Source organism: Macrosteles quadrilineatus, unplaced genomic scaffold (genome assembly GCF_028750875.1).
Source record: "Macrosteles quadrilineatus isolate MER2022 unplaced genomic scaffold, UCM_ALF_1.0 Scaffold_5__1_contigs__length_97177068, whole genome shotgun sequence".
Taxonomy (NCBI): Eukaryota; Metazoa; Arthropoda; class Insecta; order Hemiptera; family Cicadellidae; genus Macrosteles; species Macrosteles quadrilineatus.
The window spans coordinates 71,082,135-71,100,117 of NW_026542598.1; the positions used below are offsets into that span (position 1 = coordinate 71,082,135).

Consider the following 17,983-nt stretch of genomic DNA (forward strand, 5'->3'; position numbering starts at 1 on the left):
GATAAGTTATTTCAGGCCAATTAGTTCCTGTACACGCTTTTCAACACTCTCACTGTCCTACAAATCTGATATACAAAAAGTTCTCTTTCCCGCTTCCATGCCCGATCCTCCAGGTGCAAAACGACCAAAACAAAAAGTTGTAATACCAATTACCCCGACATGTCCCGGGACAAGTTTTATAATGAAGAGAGGCGAACGGGGGCGTTGCTGTCGTGTAACACAAAACTCATAACGACAGAGTACGTGTGAGGGAGGAGTGAGTAGGGGGGGGGGGATACGTGTATCGAGTAGGAGGACATTTGCAATCTTGTTTTATTAATTACTCCTACTCGCGGCTCCCAGATATCATCGGCAGTACGCCGACGCACCGGCGACGTAATTATGGCTTGTTTAACGACCCTCCAAATTGGCCTTTATTACTTTTATCTGGGTGTCGGTTTAGGTTGATTAACTGCAAACTGAATCTGTTTGGAGGTTAATCGTGTTTTTATCGAGATTGTTTCGAGAAAAAAGATTTATTTTCTCTCCAGTGATACGTTGTTTATGCACGTAAAAGTATAAGGTTGTTAATTTTAAGTTTTTTTTACTTTTCAAGATTTTACTGATGAGTGTGTAAGCCCATAGAGAAGTTAAATATATCCATCTATAGATCTGTAAAGCAATCTATCGCGATCCGCTTACCCGTGGTAGTACATATAGTTGTAAATAGTGTGGTGTTGGAAACCGAAGAGCTTTATTTGGCAAATCGTCACTCTCATGTCACGGGATTACTGTTCTAAGTTGCATTAAAATTTCATTCACAAAGGTTCAAAATAAACTGACATTTTTGTTTGGACTAAAGTATAAATACTAGAAGATTACTCTCGATGTGTTTATTTATTTTTTAGTTGGAACATCCAATCAGTTCAATATAGTTGAAAAACATGTTTACACTTACTTCAAGACTGTGCACCGGGGTTTCATAACTAATTCGTTCACTGAAATACTAACAAATAACCTTACACAAGATTGTGCTTGGCGAACTTCATATCAAATTAATTACATTCTATTACTGGTGTTTCTAATGTCTAAAACTTCATATTTGTAAACCCTTACCTACTTATTGTATATTTTCCGGTTATTCCTAAGTCTAACAATTTGAGTCTTCTTATTTTACGAAACCCGCCAGAACATTTTCCACACTAAATGTCTACCCTCCTCTAATCCTGCACCTCTGTACGCAGACTCCGGACTGAGAGCCACGGGGGTGCGTGGTGTCCGAAGTACCAGATCACCACGGAGCCCAAGGAGTGGCTGGAGATCGACCTCCATGGGGTCCACGTCATCACAGCCGTGGAGACACAGGGGCGGTTTGGGAACGGTCAGGGACAGGAGTTCGCGGAGGCTTACCTCCTGGAGTACTGGCGGCCTCGGCTGGGCAAGTGGGTCCGCTTCCGGAACGTCAAGGGAGAAGAGGTAGGTTGAAATTTAACTCTGGGTAATAAAAGTACAGACATGATTGTAAGAATATATGATTACGTGTGGTAGGTTCCCGATTTCGTGGTGCATTAATACCACACATTCCTCATATTCTCTTCGTTGATTCCGTTGCATCCCTTGTAAAATTATTTTATAGCTTCGTGTGTTTATTTTACAACATGAATTGAACGCAAATATAGTTGGCAAACTGCTACGCAAACTCAAATAAAGCTATAATCATACCTTTATCACGTACATGTTTATTTTTATATTAAATCGAATATACAAGCTAATATATAGAACTACTCGTATTTAAATAAACACGTGTGCCTAACTGTAAGTAGTTCAAATATCGTATAAGATATATACTTGAGGGTGAAAACACAACAATACGCAACCAGAAGCAAGACTGAGTTTTTAGGATCATTAAACTGAGACCAATTCATCAAAAGCAACTGCAGAAGATGCTCAAAATTAGAGATTATAGAAAATCAATTAAGAACTTCATTAAATATATATTATTTAGCATTAAATATTGACATGAGAGTCTTTTACGTTTATACACAATTTACGTAATTAATTCAGTAAACATTTTTAGCATTACAACCCACCTTACTTTCGTAAAACATGATCACCTAGGAGTATAAAGAAAATAACCTTTGACGCTTCATCTAATTACTATTTATTCCAGAGATCCACCAAAGAGTATTTACAATGAAAATCCAAATTAGTCTAACATGCATAATTCACTCCACAAACAAGCATTATCCCACTCCAGCAACGGGAGCCGTGTGCACCGAGCATAAAACGAATTCAGCCCTTTACCTTCACAATTGTCTGGGTAATTCAGTGAAATTACGGTCCGTTAATCGACAGACAAACGGTCCGGATTACGCTGTTGTGGGGACCGCATAACTCGGAATAAAAATGAGGGATTTGACACGGGCAGCGGCTTATGGTAATGCACAGGTCTCGACCGGGAACAATCGACGACCTACGCTGCGATGATTTGCGCGGGGAAATACGAGCACCCACGCCAGATTGTACGATAAGGCTTATTACGGTAGCAGACCGACTAAATAATAAGATATCGCAAGATACCGGTCTATTAGTTGACAACGATACATGCGGTTATCATGTCCCATTGTTGGTCGCCGCGATGTAGACCGCAGCCAGTTACTGGTTGTTGAATATTAGATCGCAGAGATAGTGCTGTGGATGGAGGTATAATGGTTGCATGTTTAGCTACCGTTGGATTGCGTTGTGAAGTAAATCATGTATTCGTTTGAGGCTTAGTTAAAAAATTTGGGTACGTAAATCAGTTGTGCACAACAGCGCATTCATTCGAGGGCTTCAAGTACTTCAACTTTATCCCAAAACTCTTTGCAATTTACATGACGGGTATAATATAAATTTTCATCTATAGTCAAAATCAAAAGAATAATATATATATTAAATCTATTTTGGGGGGGGGGGCATCCTGGTATAACTTTGTAACTATGACTATTGGTCAATATACGTACCCAATTCGTATTACTGTAGTTTAATAAAGGTACCAACAAAGGAGTTGGTCAATATTAATTGCTGACTTCTCTCCCAAACTGTTCAACCAATACAATCTTGAATTTTGACCAATTGTGAAGAAGAACTAGCGGAACATCTTTTATGACACATGAAGAAAATTGCATAGTTTAGCACAATTGTCGAGTGGCTAATTCAATAATCTTCTATTTGTAACAACACAGATATTGTGAGTCTGTGGCTCACCGTCTTCCGCGACGAACCACGGATCTAAGGCTGCGGATCTAAGAATTCCAAGCATTCTTGTAATGTACTTTCTGTCTGTCTCATCCCTTGCTTCACTCGGTACCTTCAAAGGCTTGAAGTCCATCTGGACAAAAAAGACACGGTTAAAACAGGCTGTTATATTTTTGCAGTAAAAGATAACAAGAATTCTACACCTCCAAATAGATATGTCTACTTCAGTATCCAAAATATGCTTGCTTTGACATGACACTTTCAACGGATCAGCTGTTTCAAAATCTCCAGATAATGAGAACCGACTGAGTGGGAGTCGGGAGTGTTCTGCAGCTCCACCTAGCGGCAAGCCTCCAACTCCTCGACCGGTCTAATGGGTGCCCCTGATTGTCACTAATCGTGTTTTATCACCTTTGATAAACAAATGGTCTTGTAGCGTTTAATGTAACCAGTGTCTGGCGGTGTACACCTCGCGCCTCACACCTCACTGTTATCTGTGAGTGGCTTGAGCAATCGCGGATGTTCGTAGAACTGTATGTTCGTGGAGTTAATTGTTAGTTGTGGATTTCAGAAGGAAAGTTTAAGGGTTAGCATGTAAAACCACGAAGTGTAGGTTTTATTCGATGAACCAAGTTAGTTTCATATTTAAATTAGGCACAAAATGATAATGCCTTTCCAAATAGATAATTGCCCAAACCTAACCTAAACTTTACTTAGTCGTATGAGGATGGAAGTTGTACGTATTTAACAAAGAATCATGCTGCCACCTTGCTCATATTAAATTAAAACAGTGATAACTGCTTTTCTACTTAGAAACTTTGACTACAATAGTCAATAGTATAAAGTCTATAGTCTAACCTAACTTTTAGTTCGTTGTATGTTTGAGAAGGATGCAGGTTGTGATATTAAAATGAAACCAAGTTTTTCCTATGCTTGGATTAGCAACAGTGCTACCAGATAGTGCAGTGGGAGCTGCTTTCTTATTAGGGACTTTGCGAACCTGAACTAACTGTAGATTTTTCATATATTTAAGGATTTTGCACCTTGAAAGATGAAGAAAAATAAATTTTCTCAAACTGTTATTTAGTTATAAGAAAAATTATAATAATATTACTTTTCTATTTAGGAATCTACTATCCTATAAACCAAAGTTTATCATACTTTGTAAGAATGAAAGTTGTAGGACTAGCCAAACAAAGAACAACGTTGTTTTTTACCTAGGAAAACATAATTATAGCAACTTTACTAAACCATATTGACTATATATTGTGAAATCTTATAAACTAGTTTAATGTCATTAACTGATACACTGGAAAATGTTATTGATTTACATAACAAGAAGCTAATAAAATATTCCTGGTAATTTGTATCAACGCCATGTAATATGGGAAGCGACGGGCTACTTTGGTACGGTCACGAAATTACAGATTAGAAACTACTGAACTAGAACTAACAAACTTAGGTTGCTTGAGTTGCAACAAAGTTGTAGGAGTTTCTATAGTAGAAACTTCCCATGTTCTGTCCTTCTAATCATATGAAAACCGAGAACTCCAAACTCCGTGCGGGACGATTATGTTTGGTTTAACGCTTACCAAATCAGACGAATTTTAAAGAACATGTCATATTTTTTAAGGAAGATACAATTGTACATGGCCGATAAGCCGATTTTTGCATTGTTTTTATGGACATTAGAGGTTTGTTTACCGTATTCAAATCGTTATTTTGTACTAATTTGTTTAACTTGGATATTCTTTAAACATTTTTAATTGGGTTTAAGAGTGATTTCATTTGTTTGCACGCTTTCAACAAAATATTTCGACCTACCTCATTTAGTAAAATATTGCAAATAATATGTTCGCTACAATATAAGACCTATGTTGCTTCCTCAACATTTTGCTGAACAGTCTTGCCAAAATGTGAACATCATACTTTATATCCTTGACATTTTACTGCACTAGCTTATAAATCTTTGTTCTATCTTGATATTTTACAGTAATAACTTATAAACCTTTGTTCTATCTTGATATTTTACAGTACTAACTTATAAACCTTTGTTCTATCTTGATATTTTACGGTACTAACTTATATACCTTTGTATCTATTCTATTCTATTGTATCTATTCTATCTTGATATTTTCTAGCTTATAAATATCGGTTTGATCTTTGAATTCCCTCATTATACTTTTATTTGCCATTTCACTATTTTTTCCCTCAGATTGAGTTTCTGGGACTTTCAGAAAGTTTTAACATTAAAAACACATCCAATTAGCCAATGTAAGCAAACAGAAATATATTCATCAGCCCACACTCTAACAACAAACCACGCTTATCCGGATAATCGACATGACGCCCGCTGAGAACAAAGTAATCCGACACCGACGATTGTATCTTGTGGAACTGCAACATCCACGTGTCGCGGAACAAAAGATGGCGCCGCGGAGGGATTTAATTGGAAGTATCATATTTCTAGAGAAACTAGCTCTAACAAGTCAAAAGTGAGGTCATGCGCGGCAAATGACAGGTTCACCGTACGGGCGGGGAATAGCTAATGAGGCGAGGCCGGGCCATTGTTGTATAGTTATCTTGGAGCAGGGATTGCTCGGGATTAGCATGGGATTGATATATCATTACAGAGGTGGGACGGTGTAGGTGGACCGCACGATGTCAAACGGATTTGGCTGATTGGCTGACATTGGCTGGTTGAACCTAGATTGATCGTTGGAGAAGGTAAGGGTGGTTATGAAAGATTTATTGACTCTAGATATTTGCAGATGATGAAAGGAGAAAACAAAAAAACTAGTTTCAAGTATTCGAAAATTTATGTTTTTACAACAATATACGGTATCTTCCTCACTTTCTGCGTTGTATGATGAAAGAAACAAAATGTAAGAATTGTGGGAACAAAATTACACATTCGCACATTCACTAATGAACAATTGTTTCCAAATAGATCAATTCTATAGTATTATTTTTCCAAGAAAACTACTTGGAATACGCAGTCATCATCAGTCAGACGTGCGTGACGAGACATCGCGTGCGACTACAAACAGCAGACCTCAGATATTCATAGCTTCCCAGATCAATACCTCTGTCACCATACCTGGTAGACACGGTTGTAATGTGAGGCATCTAGTGCATCTAGTGTGCTGTAGATGCAGTACAGACACTCACACTGAACCAACGATGTAGTTTTTACATCGTTGCACTGATCAGTCACAGTAATCATCAGTCAGACGACATGATATGCAGACATCAGATCTCAAATATTCATAGCTTCCCAGATCAATACCTCTGTCACCATACCTGGTAGACACGTTTGTGAGGTGGAAGGTGGAAGGTGCAGTACAGACAATTACACTGATCAGTCGCAGTCATCATCAGTCAGACTACATGATATACAGACATCAGACCTCAAATATTGATAGCTTTCCAGATCAATACCTCTGTCACCATACCTGGTAGACACGTTTGTGAGGTGGAAGGTGGAAGGTGCAGTACAGACAGTTCAGTCGCAGTCATCATCAGTCAGACTACATGATATACAGACATCAGACCTCAAATATTGATAGCTTTCCAGATCAATACCTCTGTCACCATACCTGGTAGACACGTTTGTGAGGTGGAAGGTGGAAGGTGCAGTACAGACAATTACACTGATCAGTCGCAGTCATCATCAGTCAGACTACATGATATACAGACATCAGACCTCAAATATTGATAGCTTTCCAGATCAATACCTCTGTCACCATACCTGGTAGACACGTTTGTGAGGTGGAAGGTGGAAGGTGCAGTACAGACAGTCACACTGATCAGTTGCAGTCATCATCGGACAGACGACGTGATATGCAGACATCAGACCTCAAATATTCATAGCTTCCCAGGTCAATACCTCTGTCACCATACCTGGTAGACACGTTTGTGAGGTGGAAGGTGGAAGGTGCAGTACAGACAATTACACTGATCAGTCGCAGTCATCATCAGTCAGACAGCATGATGTACAGACATCAGATCTCAAATATCCATAGCTTCCCAGATCAATACCTTTGTCACCATACCCGGTAGACACGTTTGTGAGGTGGAAGGTGGAAGGTGCAGTACAGACAATTACACTGATCAGTCGCAGTCATCATCAGTCAGACTACATGATATACAGACATCAGACCTCAAATATTGATAGCTTTCCAGATCAATACCTCTGTCACCATACCTGGTAGACACGTTTGTGAGGTGGAAGGTGGAAGGTGCAGTACAGACAGTCACACTGATCAGTTGCAGTCATCATCGGACAGACGACGTGATATGCAGACATCAGACCTCAAATATTCATAGCTTCCCAGGTCAATACCTCTGTCACCATACCTGGTAGACACGTTTGTGAGGTGGAAGGTGGAAGGTGCAGTACAGACAATCACACTGATCAGTTGCAGTCATCATCAGTCAGACGTGCGTGACTAGACATAGCGTGCGACGACAGACATCAAACCTTAGATATACATAATTTCTCAAATCAATACCTCTGCATAGGAGATCTATCGCATTGTAGAACGGATTCCCGTTTTGTAGGTAACAATATTTACCGTTAGAGGAATGATATGAACCTTTAAAATCATTATATAGTTTTCTTTGTCCAATAGTATTGTCAAGTTACAAAATTAACGTGACAGGTCGGTTGCTTTTAAAGGTTGCTGATTGCTTTTTAATTCATCGAATGAGAAAATTACTCTTCCTGCAAACAGTCCAATATTCAATACTCTTTTTTATATATAATTTGAGCTCTTATACTAATCCGCGTTTCTTTATAGTTTTCGCTTGTATAACTTTGTATTATACAATACATTTCCATATTATCTATTGCAATAAGTTTTTTTTACTTTTACTGCAGATATATGTTAGTTGAAAGTTATAACAAATTCTTGAATAAAAATTATTATCTGGGGCAGACTTCTAGTGCATGACTAGTGTCCTTAATCATACGTAACAATCGATGTTAAGTTTATGATATTTTAAAGAATATTTGTGTAGTTTTCCATTGATAATTATCTATTTTATCATTTTTAATGCTCCAACTAGTTGCAGTAGTAGTGTGCTAATTCAATCCAGTTTGTTAAATTCTAGCTTCCGTCCCATTTGAAGAAAAAGTCAGATTCGGGATCCCAAAACATTGTGAATCTGCCTTCTATTTTGAAAACAAGTGTCTCAAATTTTCACAATAATTCTTTTAACCAGAAACAGTAACGGTTTATGTGGATATAAAATATACCCTGGTTTGGAATATACGAGTCATCTTTTTAGTTTTGCATAATACAACCTGGTGCATTAATACCCCCGCCGCAGCAAACCTGCCGACTAAGCGAATTTCCATTTGTCTAAATTGATTTTCAGTTAAATTATATTTTAATAACATTAGGTTTAACGAGTACCTAGGTTTGCTGCTACAAGGAAACAAATAAAGTGTGTTTTTGAGTAAAATATTGATAGCTTAGTACAAAATAAATAAATTTGACAAGTTTGATCAAAATATATTCATAAACAAGCAAACTACAACATTTGACAATATTCTCCATAAGAATAACATGGGAATTTTTAATTTACAATTTTTTAAATTTTCTCCGTTACTAATAATTGAAGAAAAATACTTTTATATACTAAATTATTTGTTTTTTTTAAGCTCTTTAAAAAGGTCTAAACAGAAATTGGGAATTTTGTGTTTTGAGGGGCAAAAGTGAGAAAAACCAATTTTTACCCCATAAAACCCCCCGTAAAGCCCCGTTCCCATGGTCCGATCGTGCTGGTTCGCGAACTCATTCAAGTTTATCCCGCTTTACACCTTTAAACCAAATTTCATTAAAATTGGACAAAAATTACTCAAGTTATCGCGTTCACGGACGTATATATATATATATATATATATATATATATATACATACATATATAAAAATTTGAACGAATAGTGTTTTTGGCCTCTGGGGACATCAAAATGAAAAAGTAAATCGGTCCCGGGTCTAGGTCTTACCGTGCCACCTACGGTAATAGCTACTTCCCTATAGGGAAATTCGCTAAAAAAACAACTCAAGTATGCTCAGTTGGTAAATTGAACTAAGTTACTATTTCTTTTACTACCTAACTTGACACAAATTTAATAGACAGTAGAATTAATTGTGTACTGCGTCTATGGTCAAAATATAGACCTGCAACACCATTGAATAAAACTACGCATACTTATGTGTTTTCTCTAATGTTTTATAAAATTGTTACAGGTGTTGCAAGGCAACACGAACACTTATCTGGAGGCCAAGAGGGACCTGGACCCCCCAGTATGGGCCAGCCGGGTGAGATTCGTCCCTTACAGTTACCACCGCCGCACCGTATGTATGAGGGTGGAAATCTACGGCTGCTACTGGAAAGGTGAGTACGGTTTTTGTGTAAATCATAGAGACTTGATATATTTTATGTAGTTTAGTTTATTTAACACCTTGATCAAAAGAATTTACGTCCACCCTCGCCTTTGAATAATGAAGAAGACTTCACATCGTTATGAATTATCTGTAGGGTAGAACTACTAAAAAGTCCCTTTATATACTTGAGGTAGCTGAATTGACCTCGATGGTAGTGCATAATCAAATGTTAAATATAATTTTTTTTCGTTATCAACCAACGAACATGTTTTGTTAAATTACACATATTTGAGTAGAGCAAACAATTTTTTTAATAAAATACCTGCTTTTTAGAGGGAAAACAATCGATTCAACAAGGCAGTTTGAGGTCTATTAGACAGTTATCATTGTTTCTAAATATTGCGTATACATAGAATAGCATAACTAAATCATGTATATCTAGCAAAATATTTAGATTATTTGATACCGTGGTGGAGTGATCATTCCCTGTTGTTGGGTGGATAGCCCACTTAGTTTAATAGGACCTTTGAAAGCCTGATCTCGATCAAAAAGCATACATCCTGAAGACCAACCCCTTTTGTAGTTCAACGATTCCAAAGTTTTTTTCTAGAAATTATTCAAAAGCAATATTTTCACTTCTTTAACAACTTTGTTCTCTATTTTTGCTCCAGATGGCATAGTGAGCTACTCCATGCCCCAAGGGGACAAGCGAGGGGCCGGATGGGAGTTCTTCGACGCCACCTACGATGGCCACTGGGACGGTCAGCTGCAGCGGGGTCTGGGACAGCTGACTGATGGCAAAGTGGGACCCGAGAACTTCAAAATGGGATACTACGATTATGAGAGAGGTAAAGATAAACAGCTTTTGTAGAAATTTGTTCATTTATTGAATTAGGCTGAGTGCAGTTTTCAAAGTAGTATTTTAAATAAGGGGGATGGCCTACTTATATTTATGATGAATTTGAAGCTTTGCAGGACATCTATTGTTATTCATAGAGGGCATATTTTTAAGCAATACATATAATTTAAATTTGGCATCATTTTAAGTTTTTTTTTTTCATTTTCAAATTGCAATTAAAATGCTATAGACGTAATAGATACTAGGGTGTACACATGGACGACTTAAGTGGAACTACAACCAAATAAAAATGTACAAATACCGTTACAAGTGTTAGACTGTTGTATGACTATTTGTATGCACAATTATTGTACAAAAACTGTTTTAAAAGTAAATTACCTGAATAATGTTATTTTTAAAGACCTAACAACGTGGTGAAATATACATTTAATATTAGACTATTATAAATCATGAAAATAATACGAAAATTAAACATAGGCCTAATTATCAATCTAATAATTAAATTGCAGTAATACAAATAATATTGTACTTTCCTTCACTAAACTGTATTTTATAAATAATTTTTCCCCTTCAATTACATTTAAAATTTGATCAGTGATCAAAAATAACTACAATAAACTCTCTTGATCGTCTCAGGTAACTCGGAATCGAATCAAATCATTATACCAAAATTAAATATATTTTTAAGAAACACTCTCACTAGGTAAATGATGGCAAAGTATTTATTTTCACTGTGTAGTTCATAGAATATTTTGTTCCAGGGCAAGGCTGGGTCGGGTGGAGGAACGACACGAGGGCCGGGCAGCCTGTCGAGATCAAATTTGAGTTCGACCAAGTGCGAGAGTTCACCGCTGTTCATATCTTCTGTAACAATCAGTTCACCCGAGAGGTTCAGGTTGGTGAATTCACAAGTCATCAAGTAACTTTCCTTCAAAAATTCATGCATTCGTGTTCAGTCTTGCATGTTTGAGTAATTTATGTTTCTCTTGTGTTTGGAAATATTATTCAGGATTTTGGGATATCAGGATACATTTTTATTGTTTTTGAAAATGTTGGAAAAGATTTTTTACAAGTTTTAATTTATTTTTTGTATTATCTGGTACAATTTCAAGTTAAAATTGTTAGCACATTTCTTGTCCTATATTGAAGATATGTTTGGATATTTAGTTTATTACTACCATTTATTACGTCAAGGAAAAAGGTTTTGTTTGAAAGATTTTATTCTAAACTGGCAGTGTGCTCGTTCTACGCACAGGAAACTAGATAGAATGATCTAGATACTTCGTGTCCAAATTAACTTATGAAACTCTCAGTACTTTCGTTATTGGATCAATAATAATTGCTGAAGTGACACACAAATCTGCATTGCAATTAAATTTATTATAACATTTCTACTTGAAATCTATGAGAGTTTTTTGTTTGGTGATGAAAAAAACGAGGTAACGAACACAATCATCTTTAAATATTGCGTACTTTACAAACATAAATATACAAAAGCAAATGGAACACAACTGCAATGTTCAATGTTCAAGGTAGCATTGTGTCACTCTATTTCAACTGGAAACTTTTAGTGGTATGGTTGTCAGTTTTTTTCCTAAGACCCTAGGCACGATCCCGGGGTGGTTTTTCACATTACTTTAGGCTAAGGGGTTGCGACATTACCACTTAAATCTAATTCATTGGTGATATGGCGGAATTGAACCTGGGACCGAAGTCCCGCGCTCTAACCACTACACCAGCTCGCTCCCCCGTATGGTTGTCAGTTATGTGTTACAGGTTCAATAAGTTTAATCATCCAAGTATTTGTGTATACAAATTATAAATGCCAGTTGAAACCTATTTTCGAACAAATTAACAAAAGCTTGTATTAACTTGTATTGGAATTATAAATATACGGCGACTTTTGAAGTCCTCGCATATAAAACTATATGTATTTAAAAATTATTGAGGAAGAAACAGAAAAAAATACATTTTTATTTTGTAACATGAAGAGTTGCCTTTGAAGAAAGCGTATTTCCACCATTTTTTTATTTATTTGTTTAGTTTCAATTCATCTAAATTTGTCAGAAAAATCAAGTGTGCTACAATGTTAAATATTGTGTAATCACACATTTAACTTTCTCACAGTTAATGGAAGAGAGTAGTTTGTAGGACGGGTGACACCGAAGGAATGTTACATTCAAAAACCTTGACTTGGAATTCGCGCCTTCACTTGCGGCCAAAACGGGTCAACGCTTATTTATTCGCGATTTAAAAACACTTCCTTGATTATTTACATTACAAATATCACACAAGTTGCGAAACAGTCAATTGGCTTTCCTCTGCAGTTGAAAATGTTGCGTAGACTTATATTATTAGTAAAAACACCTCTGGATTTTTGAAGCTTAAAACATGTTTTCAAAATGTGTTATTTTATAGGTTTACGAGTAGTTATATAGAGGATAATAATCAAGGATTTCCATAGTTCTATTGTATATAAGTACAATAGAACTATGGAAATCCTTGATTATTGATAACAAAACATTTTACAAGTATTCAGAAACCGGTACCAATTTAATTATTCTAAAATTACACTAGTTTCATTTATACTCTGAAGGGTCAATTAAGTACACATATAATGGATTTGGGAAGCTAGGGTGATTTAAATTTATCGTTTATTTTTAAGAAATTTATGATATTTTATTTGCACAATAGTTATAAACTTGATAATTATAGGTTTTTATCATATTATAATTTGTATTTACTTATTTAAAATTTTGTATATCTTAATATCAACCAAGCACAAATCTAGTTACTTTTCACATCAAACTCATCCTCAAAACGCCCAGTAAGAACTCTTCTACAACCATGCAAAACGTTTTAACATTTATTGCCAAAACCGTGATGCCAAAAGATACTAAATAGATTCAAATTTATTCTCGGTGTTTAGGAGTAATTTATGAGCTACTGTCGCTTGTTCAGGTGAGTTGCAAGTTATGTGGCACTGAACTACCAACACATAATGTGAGGAGTCAAGTAGCTCACCTTCGCGTGGGCAGGAGTGTCATGTGTCTCTTTCTTTCTCTTTCTCTTGTCTCTTCCTCTGTCTTTCTCTTGTCACTCGTTTGGCAACAAACCCGTACACATGTCCAATTATTGTACTTGTACTTGTTTGGTGAAATTGTTTTAGACGGTGTTTTCCTTGTTACTTTCCAAAAAGTAATTGTGAAATTCCGTGTCGCCAAAACTTGTTTACAAATTATTGCTTGCGTTTGGTTGAATTTTTACGGGTATATCAAAGGAGAAAATTAACAGGTTTGCTTTGTTTTAAAGCTACCTAGTGGTTGTCTGTCAATTTGGAGACAACATAGATTCTTTGTGTTCTTGTAGCTCAGTCACAGTAACGTAGCCAGGATTTTGTTTGGGGGGGGGGGGGGTTTATCGACTTAGCGTTGTTGGGAGGTCAGGTATGTCCCATAAGTAAACTTAAATTTAGCCTATTACATGATTAAATAGTTCAACTGTAATAAATAGTTCAAACTCAATAACAACAAATAACAATTACGAAGACGGGAAGAAATATCATGAAAGACTTTGACTTGATGAATATAATCAAACAATATAATATATGACATAAAACTTTGGGAAGAGGGCTGAAGCTCCTTAACAACCCCCCCCCCCCCTTTCGTTACGTGCCTGCTCGGTCATGTTAACTCTTCACCTCTTAGTATCGGGTCGATAACTATTAAATAATATCGTATACTAAAGCTTGGTTATCAAGTTTTGTCCACGTTCTGATCAGTAACCCATGAAATAGATTTCCAGCTACAAAAACTTCTTGTATTAAAGTTCCTAATAAATTTTACCAACAAATTGTTTATTAAAGTCAAACATGTTACAAATTTCATATTTTAAGTTCAAGATCTGTTTATTTTGCTCTTAATAAACACTCTAAATTTGAACGTATTTATTCGGAAGGCTACCAAATGAATTCCCCGTTTAAATTTCCATTCTTCAAAATCCAACACCAACTGAGCGAATTGCTTAAAAACTAAAACGGAATCAAGCTAAAATTCTGAATATTAGATAACTCTTTAAAGGATTAAGTACTGCAATATGTGCTTGATTTTTTATGGTGAGTGGTTGTCGTTTTCACTGTGCACATAGAGGAATACAGTAATCTATAAAATATTAGTGAACTATTTCTGTCGATGCTGTAATGAGAACTTACTTTAACTTTGAAGTTGACAGTTTATTGACTAGAGCGGGAAGTAAGTTGAGCCTTGTCGTCTGCCCGTCAAGCGTCAAACATTAGAAAGCGTAAGTCGTCAACCCCAAGTGTCAAGCTCGCTGCGTGTGTGAACAGGTGAAGCGTAAATACGTCTCCCTCTATCTGAATAGAGGTTTTGACAAAGAACTATATACTTACATTTTGAAAAGATGAATTACTAAACATATTTCTAATAGATTGCTCAATGTATGTGAATGGGGGTGGGCGAAAGTAGTTCAGATAGATTACTGGACTATTGTGGTGGGTTAGGGCTGGCTTTGGTGGATTAAACAACAAACTGTTGATTAACTGTCTTCATACACTTACTGTCGTTGAGTCATGAAACTCTTCTGTACGAACTACTGAACGTATTCTGACTAAATCAAAATTAGGTGGAATTTTGGATGAGCTACTAAATTTTCATGAGTTATTTTACGGATTATTATACTTTGGATTACTTTGTATACGTTTTGGGTTAAACGGGTTATTTATTTTGGATAGGTTTCTGAACTATTCTAGATAAATTACCCAGCGCATTTTGTTTGAGTTTCTAGACTAGACATTTGGATTGATTGCAAAAATGTATTTTGTATTAATTAGGATAGTTGTATTTTTAGAGTACAATTACTCCAGTCTAGCCGATTAAATGTCTAAACAATGTGTCAACTAGAAAATAGAAATACGATTTGCTAATAGGATTTCTGCTACAATTCTTAAAATCACTCTCTTATTGCAGTCAAACCCTTGTAATAAATTAAATAAAGGGTTGAAAACACGTATGTCGTTTTCCACAGTCCCCCTCGAAGAACAGTTTTCAAACCATCTACATTATTTATTTTCTTGTGCCAGGTTTTCTCCGAGGCCAAGATCATGTTCAGTGTGGGAGGCAAGATCTACCCAGGAGAGCCTATCACATACAGTTACATGGAGGATCGCATCTTCGAGCATTCCCGCAACATCACAATCAAGCTGCACCATCGCATCGGACGATTCGTCACTCTTCAGCTTCACTTTGCCGCTAGGTGGATCATGATCAGCGAAGTCAACTTCGAGTCTGGTAAATTCATCTGTTTGTTCAGTATTTTATGAAAGAAACTTTTTTTAAACGTAAATAATTTTGTCTTTGGTATGTTTTGAGTCTTGCCTAACTGAAACGTTTTTGTGTTTAAGTGTGTACCACTGGTGCTTGCCTTTTGCATTATTTTGTGTGGATGATTTAACTGTTTCCAGACGTATTATTATCAGGAGTCGCAGTCAGATTGGCACCACGACAGATTGGCACCATGGTGTTTTAGCACCCGGCGTCACATTGGAACCTCGTTGACATGAGGCCATGAAATATCACCCCACGTCAGCTTGGCACCACGACAGATTGGCACCACCCTTTTCTAGAGGTTCCAATCTGTCGTGTACTGTTACGACTGATTGGCACCTCTGCGGCCGCCGTCAGCTTGGCACCGCGACAGATTGGCACCACCCCTTTCTCGAGGTTCCAATATGTCGTGTACTGTTACGACTGATTGGAACCTCTGCGGCCGCCGTCAGCTTGTCACCACGACAGATTGGCACCACCCCTTTCTTCAACGCAGTTTTCTGCGTGCAATATTGAGTGGAGCTGGAATATTAATCCAATCCTTCTCTAAAGTCAATCAATACTACACCTGTTCCTCGTGAATGAGATTTAACTACTTGCAGTATTCAAGTAGAGACGGTAAATGTACAAAAAAGATGGTAAGTGGTAACCATTTACCATATTTTTTTGTGTATTTACCATCTTGTAACAGTATAAGCGTAAATATATGTTTTTAATGTTATAAGACGTTTCTTTTATTTACTTTCCATCTAAATAACGTACATTATAAATTACGTTAAAACGTTAAACGTTAAAATATAGTTCTTTAATTTAAAGTCAATCACTTCAACAGTCATTCTATAGATTCTTGTGTAAACCATATTAATAATACTGCAAAGGGCAGACGTATCAAACTGTTACGACTTCCCGAAACATTAATCAAATTTTAAGTTGATTCAAGTTTTGGAACGGTCAGAGTGAGGCAGAGAGTCTGTCAATTATCACTAATCGTCTTGTTTTCCGGGTCCGACTCCTATTGTTGGGGCGTACATACATCCACGGAAACAAGAGATACTGACTCATAATTAATATGTTCAGTATAAATATGTAGCTTGTGCAACTTTTTATGATCTACAAAAACAAATATCATTACGTTTTTGGTCATGTTTTCTTTGACATTTTATATATCAAAGTTTTTATATCAAACTTGAAAAAAAGATTTCTATGATATGCAAAAGCATTAAAAGTTATAACATTTACCAACAGGGTGCAGTACTATATTTTTTTTGCATTTATGACAACAGCTAATTTGAACTAAGCAGCAACAAAATGCTGTGCTACTCCATGTGAACTGTCAAAGTAGGATTGTTTACAGTTATGGTTATGTTTTCAAGTTAATAAATCATTTGTGATATTGTGTGATTTGATTTTTTTTTCTATTATTTATGTGCAGTGGTAAAACATTATGGCTATGGTAGATGTGTTATAAAGTACTATAGCATAGCGTAAATTTAAAGAAACAAATTTAATTTTACCAAATCGTGTCCTTCCCTATTACAAAAGCAAAGCTTGAGGATAACTGCAATAAGCACTTTATGCTTATTTGCTAACCCCGTACGAAGGACGGGTACACTGCTAGTACTATTTAAAACCAGGGATAACGTTACCTATAATAATTAAGACTTTTTAGTTATATATTAGAAAGTTGAAATGAATTATTTTACTGTGAAACCTTTCAAATTTGCGAATTTTTAAGCGTATAATAAGTAGTTGAATTTTATTTTTATTTTATCTACTTGCCAACGGACTTTTGCTCATGATGACTAGATAGCCTATCTATATATAATAACAATGAAAGGAATGTCAATTGTAACAATAATAAGAATAAAGTATACATGTGAAAAACATGGACAAAGAACAAACTAAAAGTAACGATAAATAAATGCATAGTTGAATAAATAACTAATAATAAATAGTTTCGATAACTGTTTAATGGAAACCTAGACAGTCGCAAAATATTTAGGAATCAGCCTATTATTAGGCCTATTTTGATAGAATATGTGTCCATAGGGTCAATCGCACCTTTAGGTGGAATACCACCACATAAACTTACATTAATTGTATTTTTTATGTTGATCAGAAACAAATCTAGGGTTAAGTTTGGTCAATTGGATGCCTTTAGTTTACACTAA

General features: G+C 36.1%; 1 protein-coding gene across 4 annotated transcripts in view; it reads left to right on the forward strand.

The window, feature by feature from the left end:
• LOC128994805 (discoidin domain-containing receptor 2-like) overlaps window positions 1-17,983 on the forward strand; it is a 299,337-nt gene that overhangs the window by 268,641 nt on the left and 12,713 nt on the right. For all 4 annotated transcript variants that reach the window (XM_054419592.1, XM_054419597.1, XM_054419593.1 and 1 more), the window contains 5 exons: window positions 1,224-1,455; window positions 9,474-9,621; window positions 10,283-10,459; window positions 11,232-11,365; window positions 15,569-15,776. In XM_054419592.1, coding sequence (XP_054275567.1) covers window positions 1,224-1,455; window positions 9,474-9,621; window positions 10,283-10,459; window positions 11,232-11,365; window positions 15,569-15,776 — 899 coding nt within the window. The remainder of the gene's footprint in view (window positions 1-1,223; window positions 1,456-9,473; window positions 9,622-10,282; window positions 10,460-11,231; window positions 11,366-15,568; window positions 15,777-17,983) is intronic.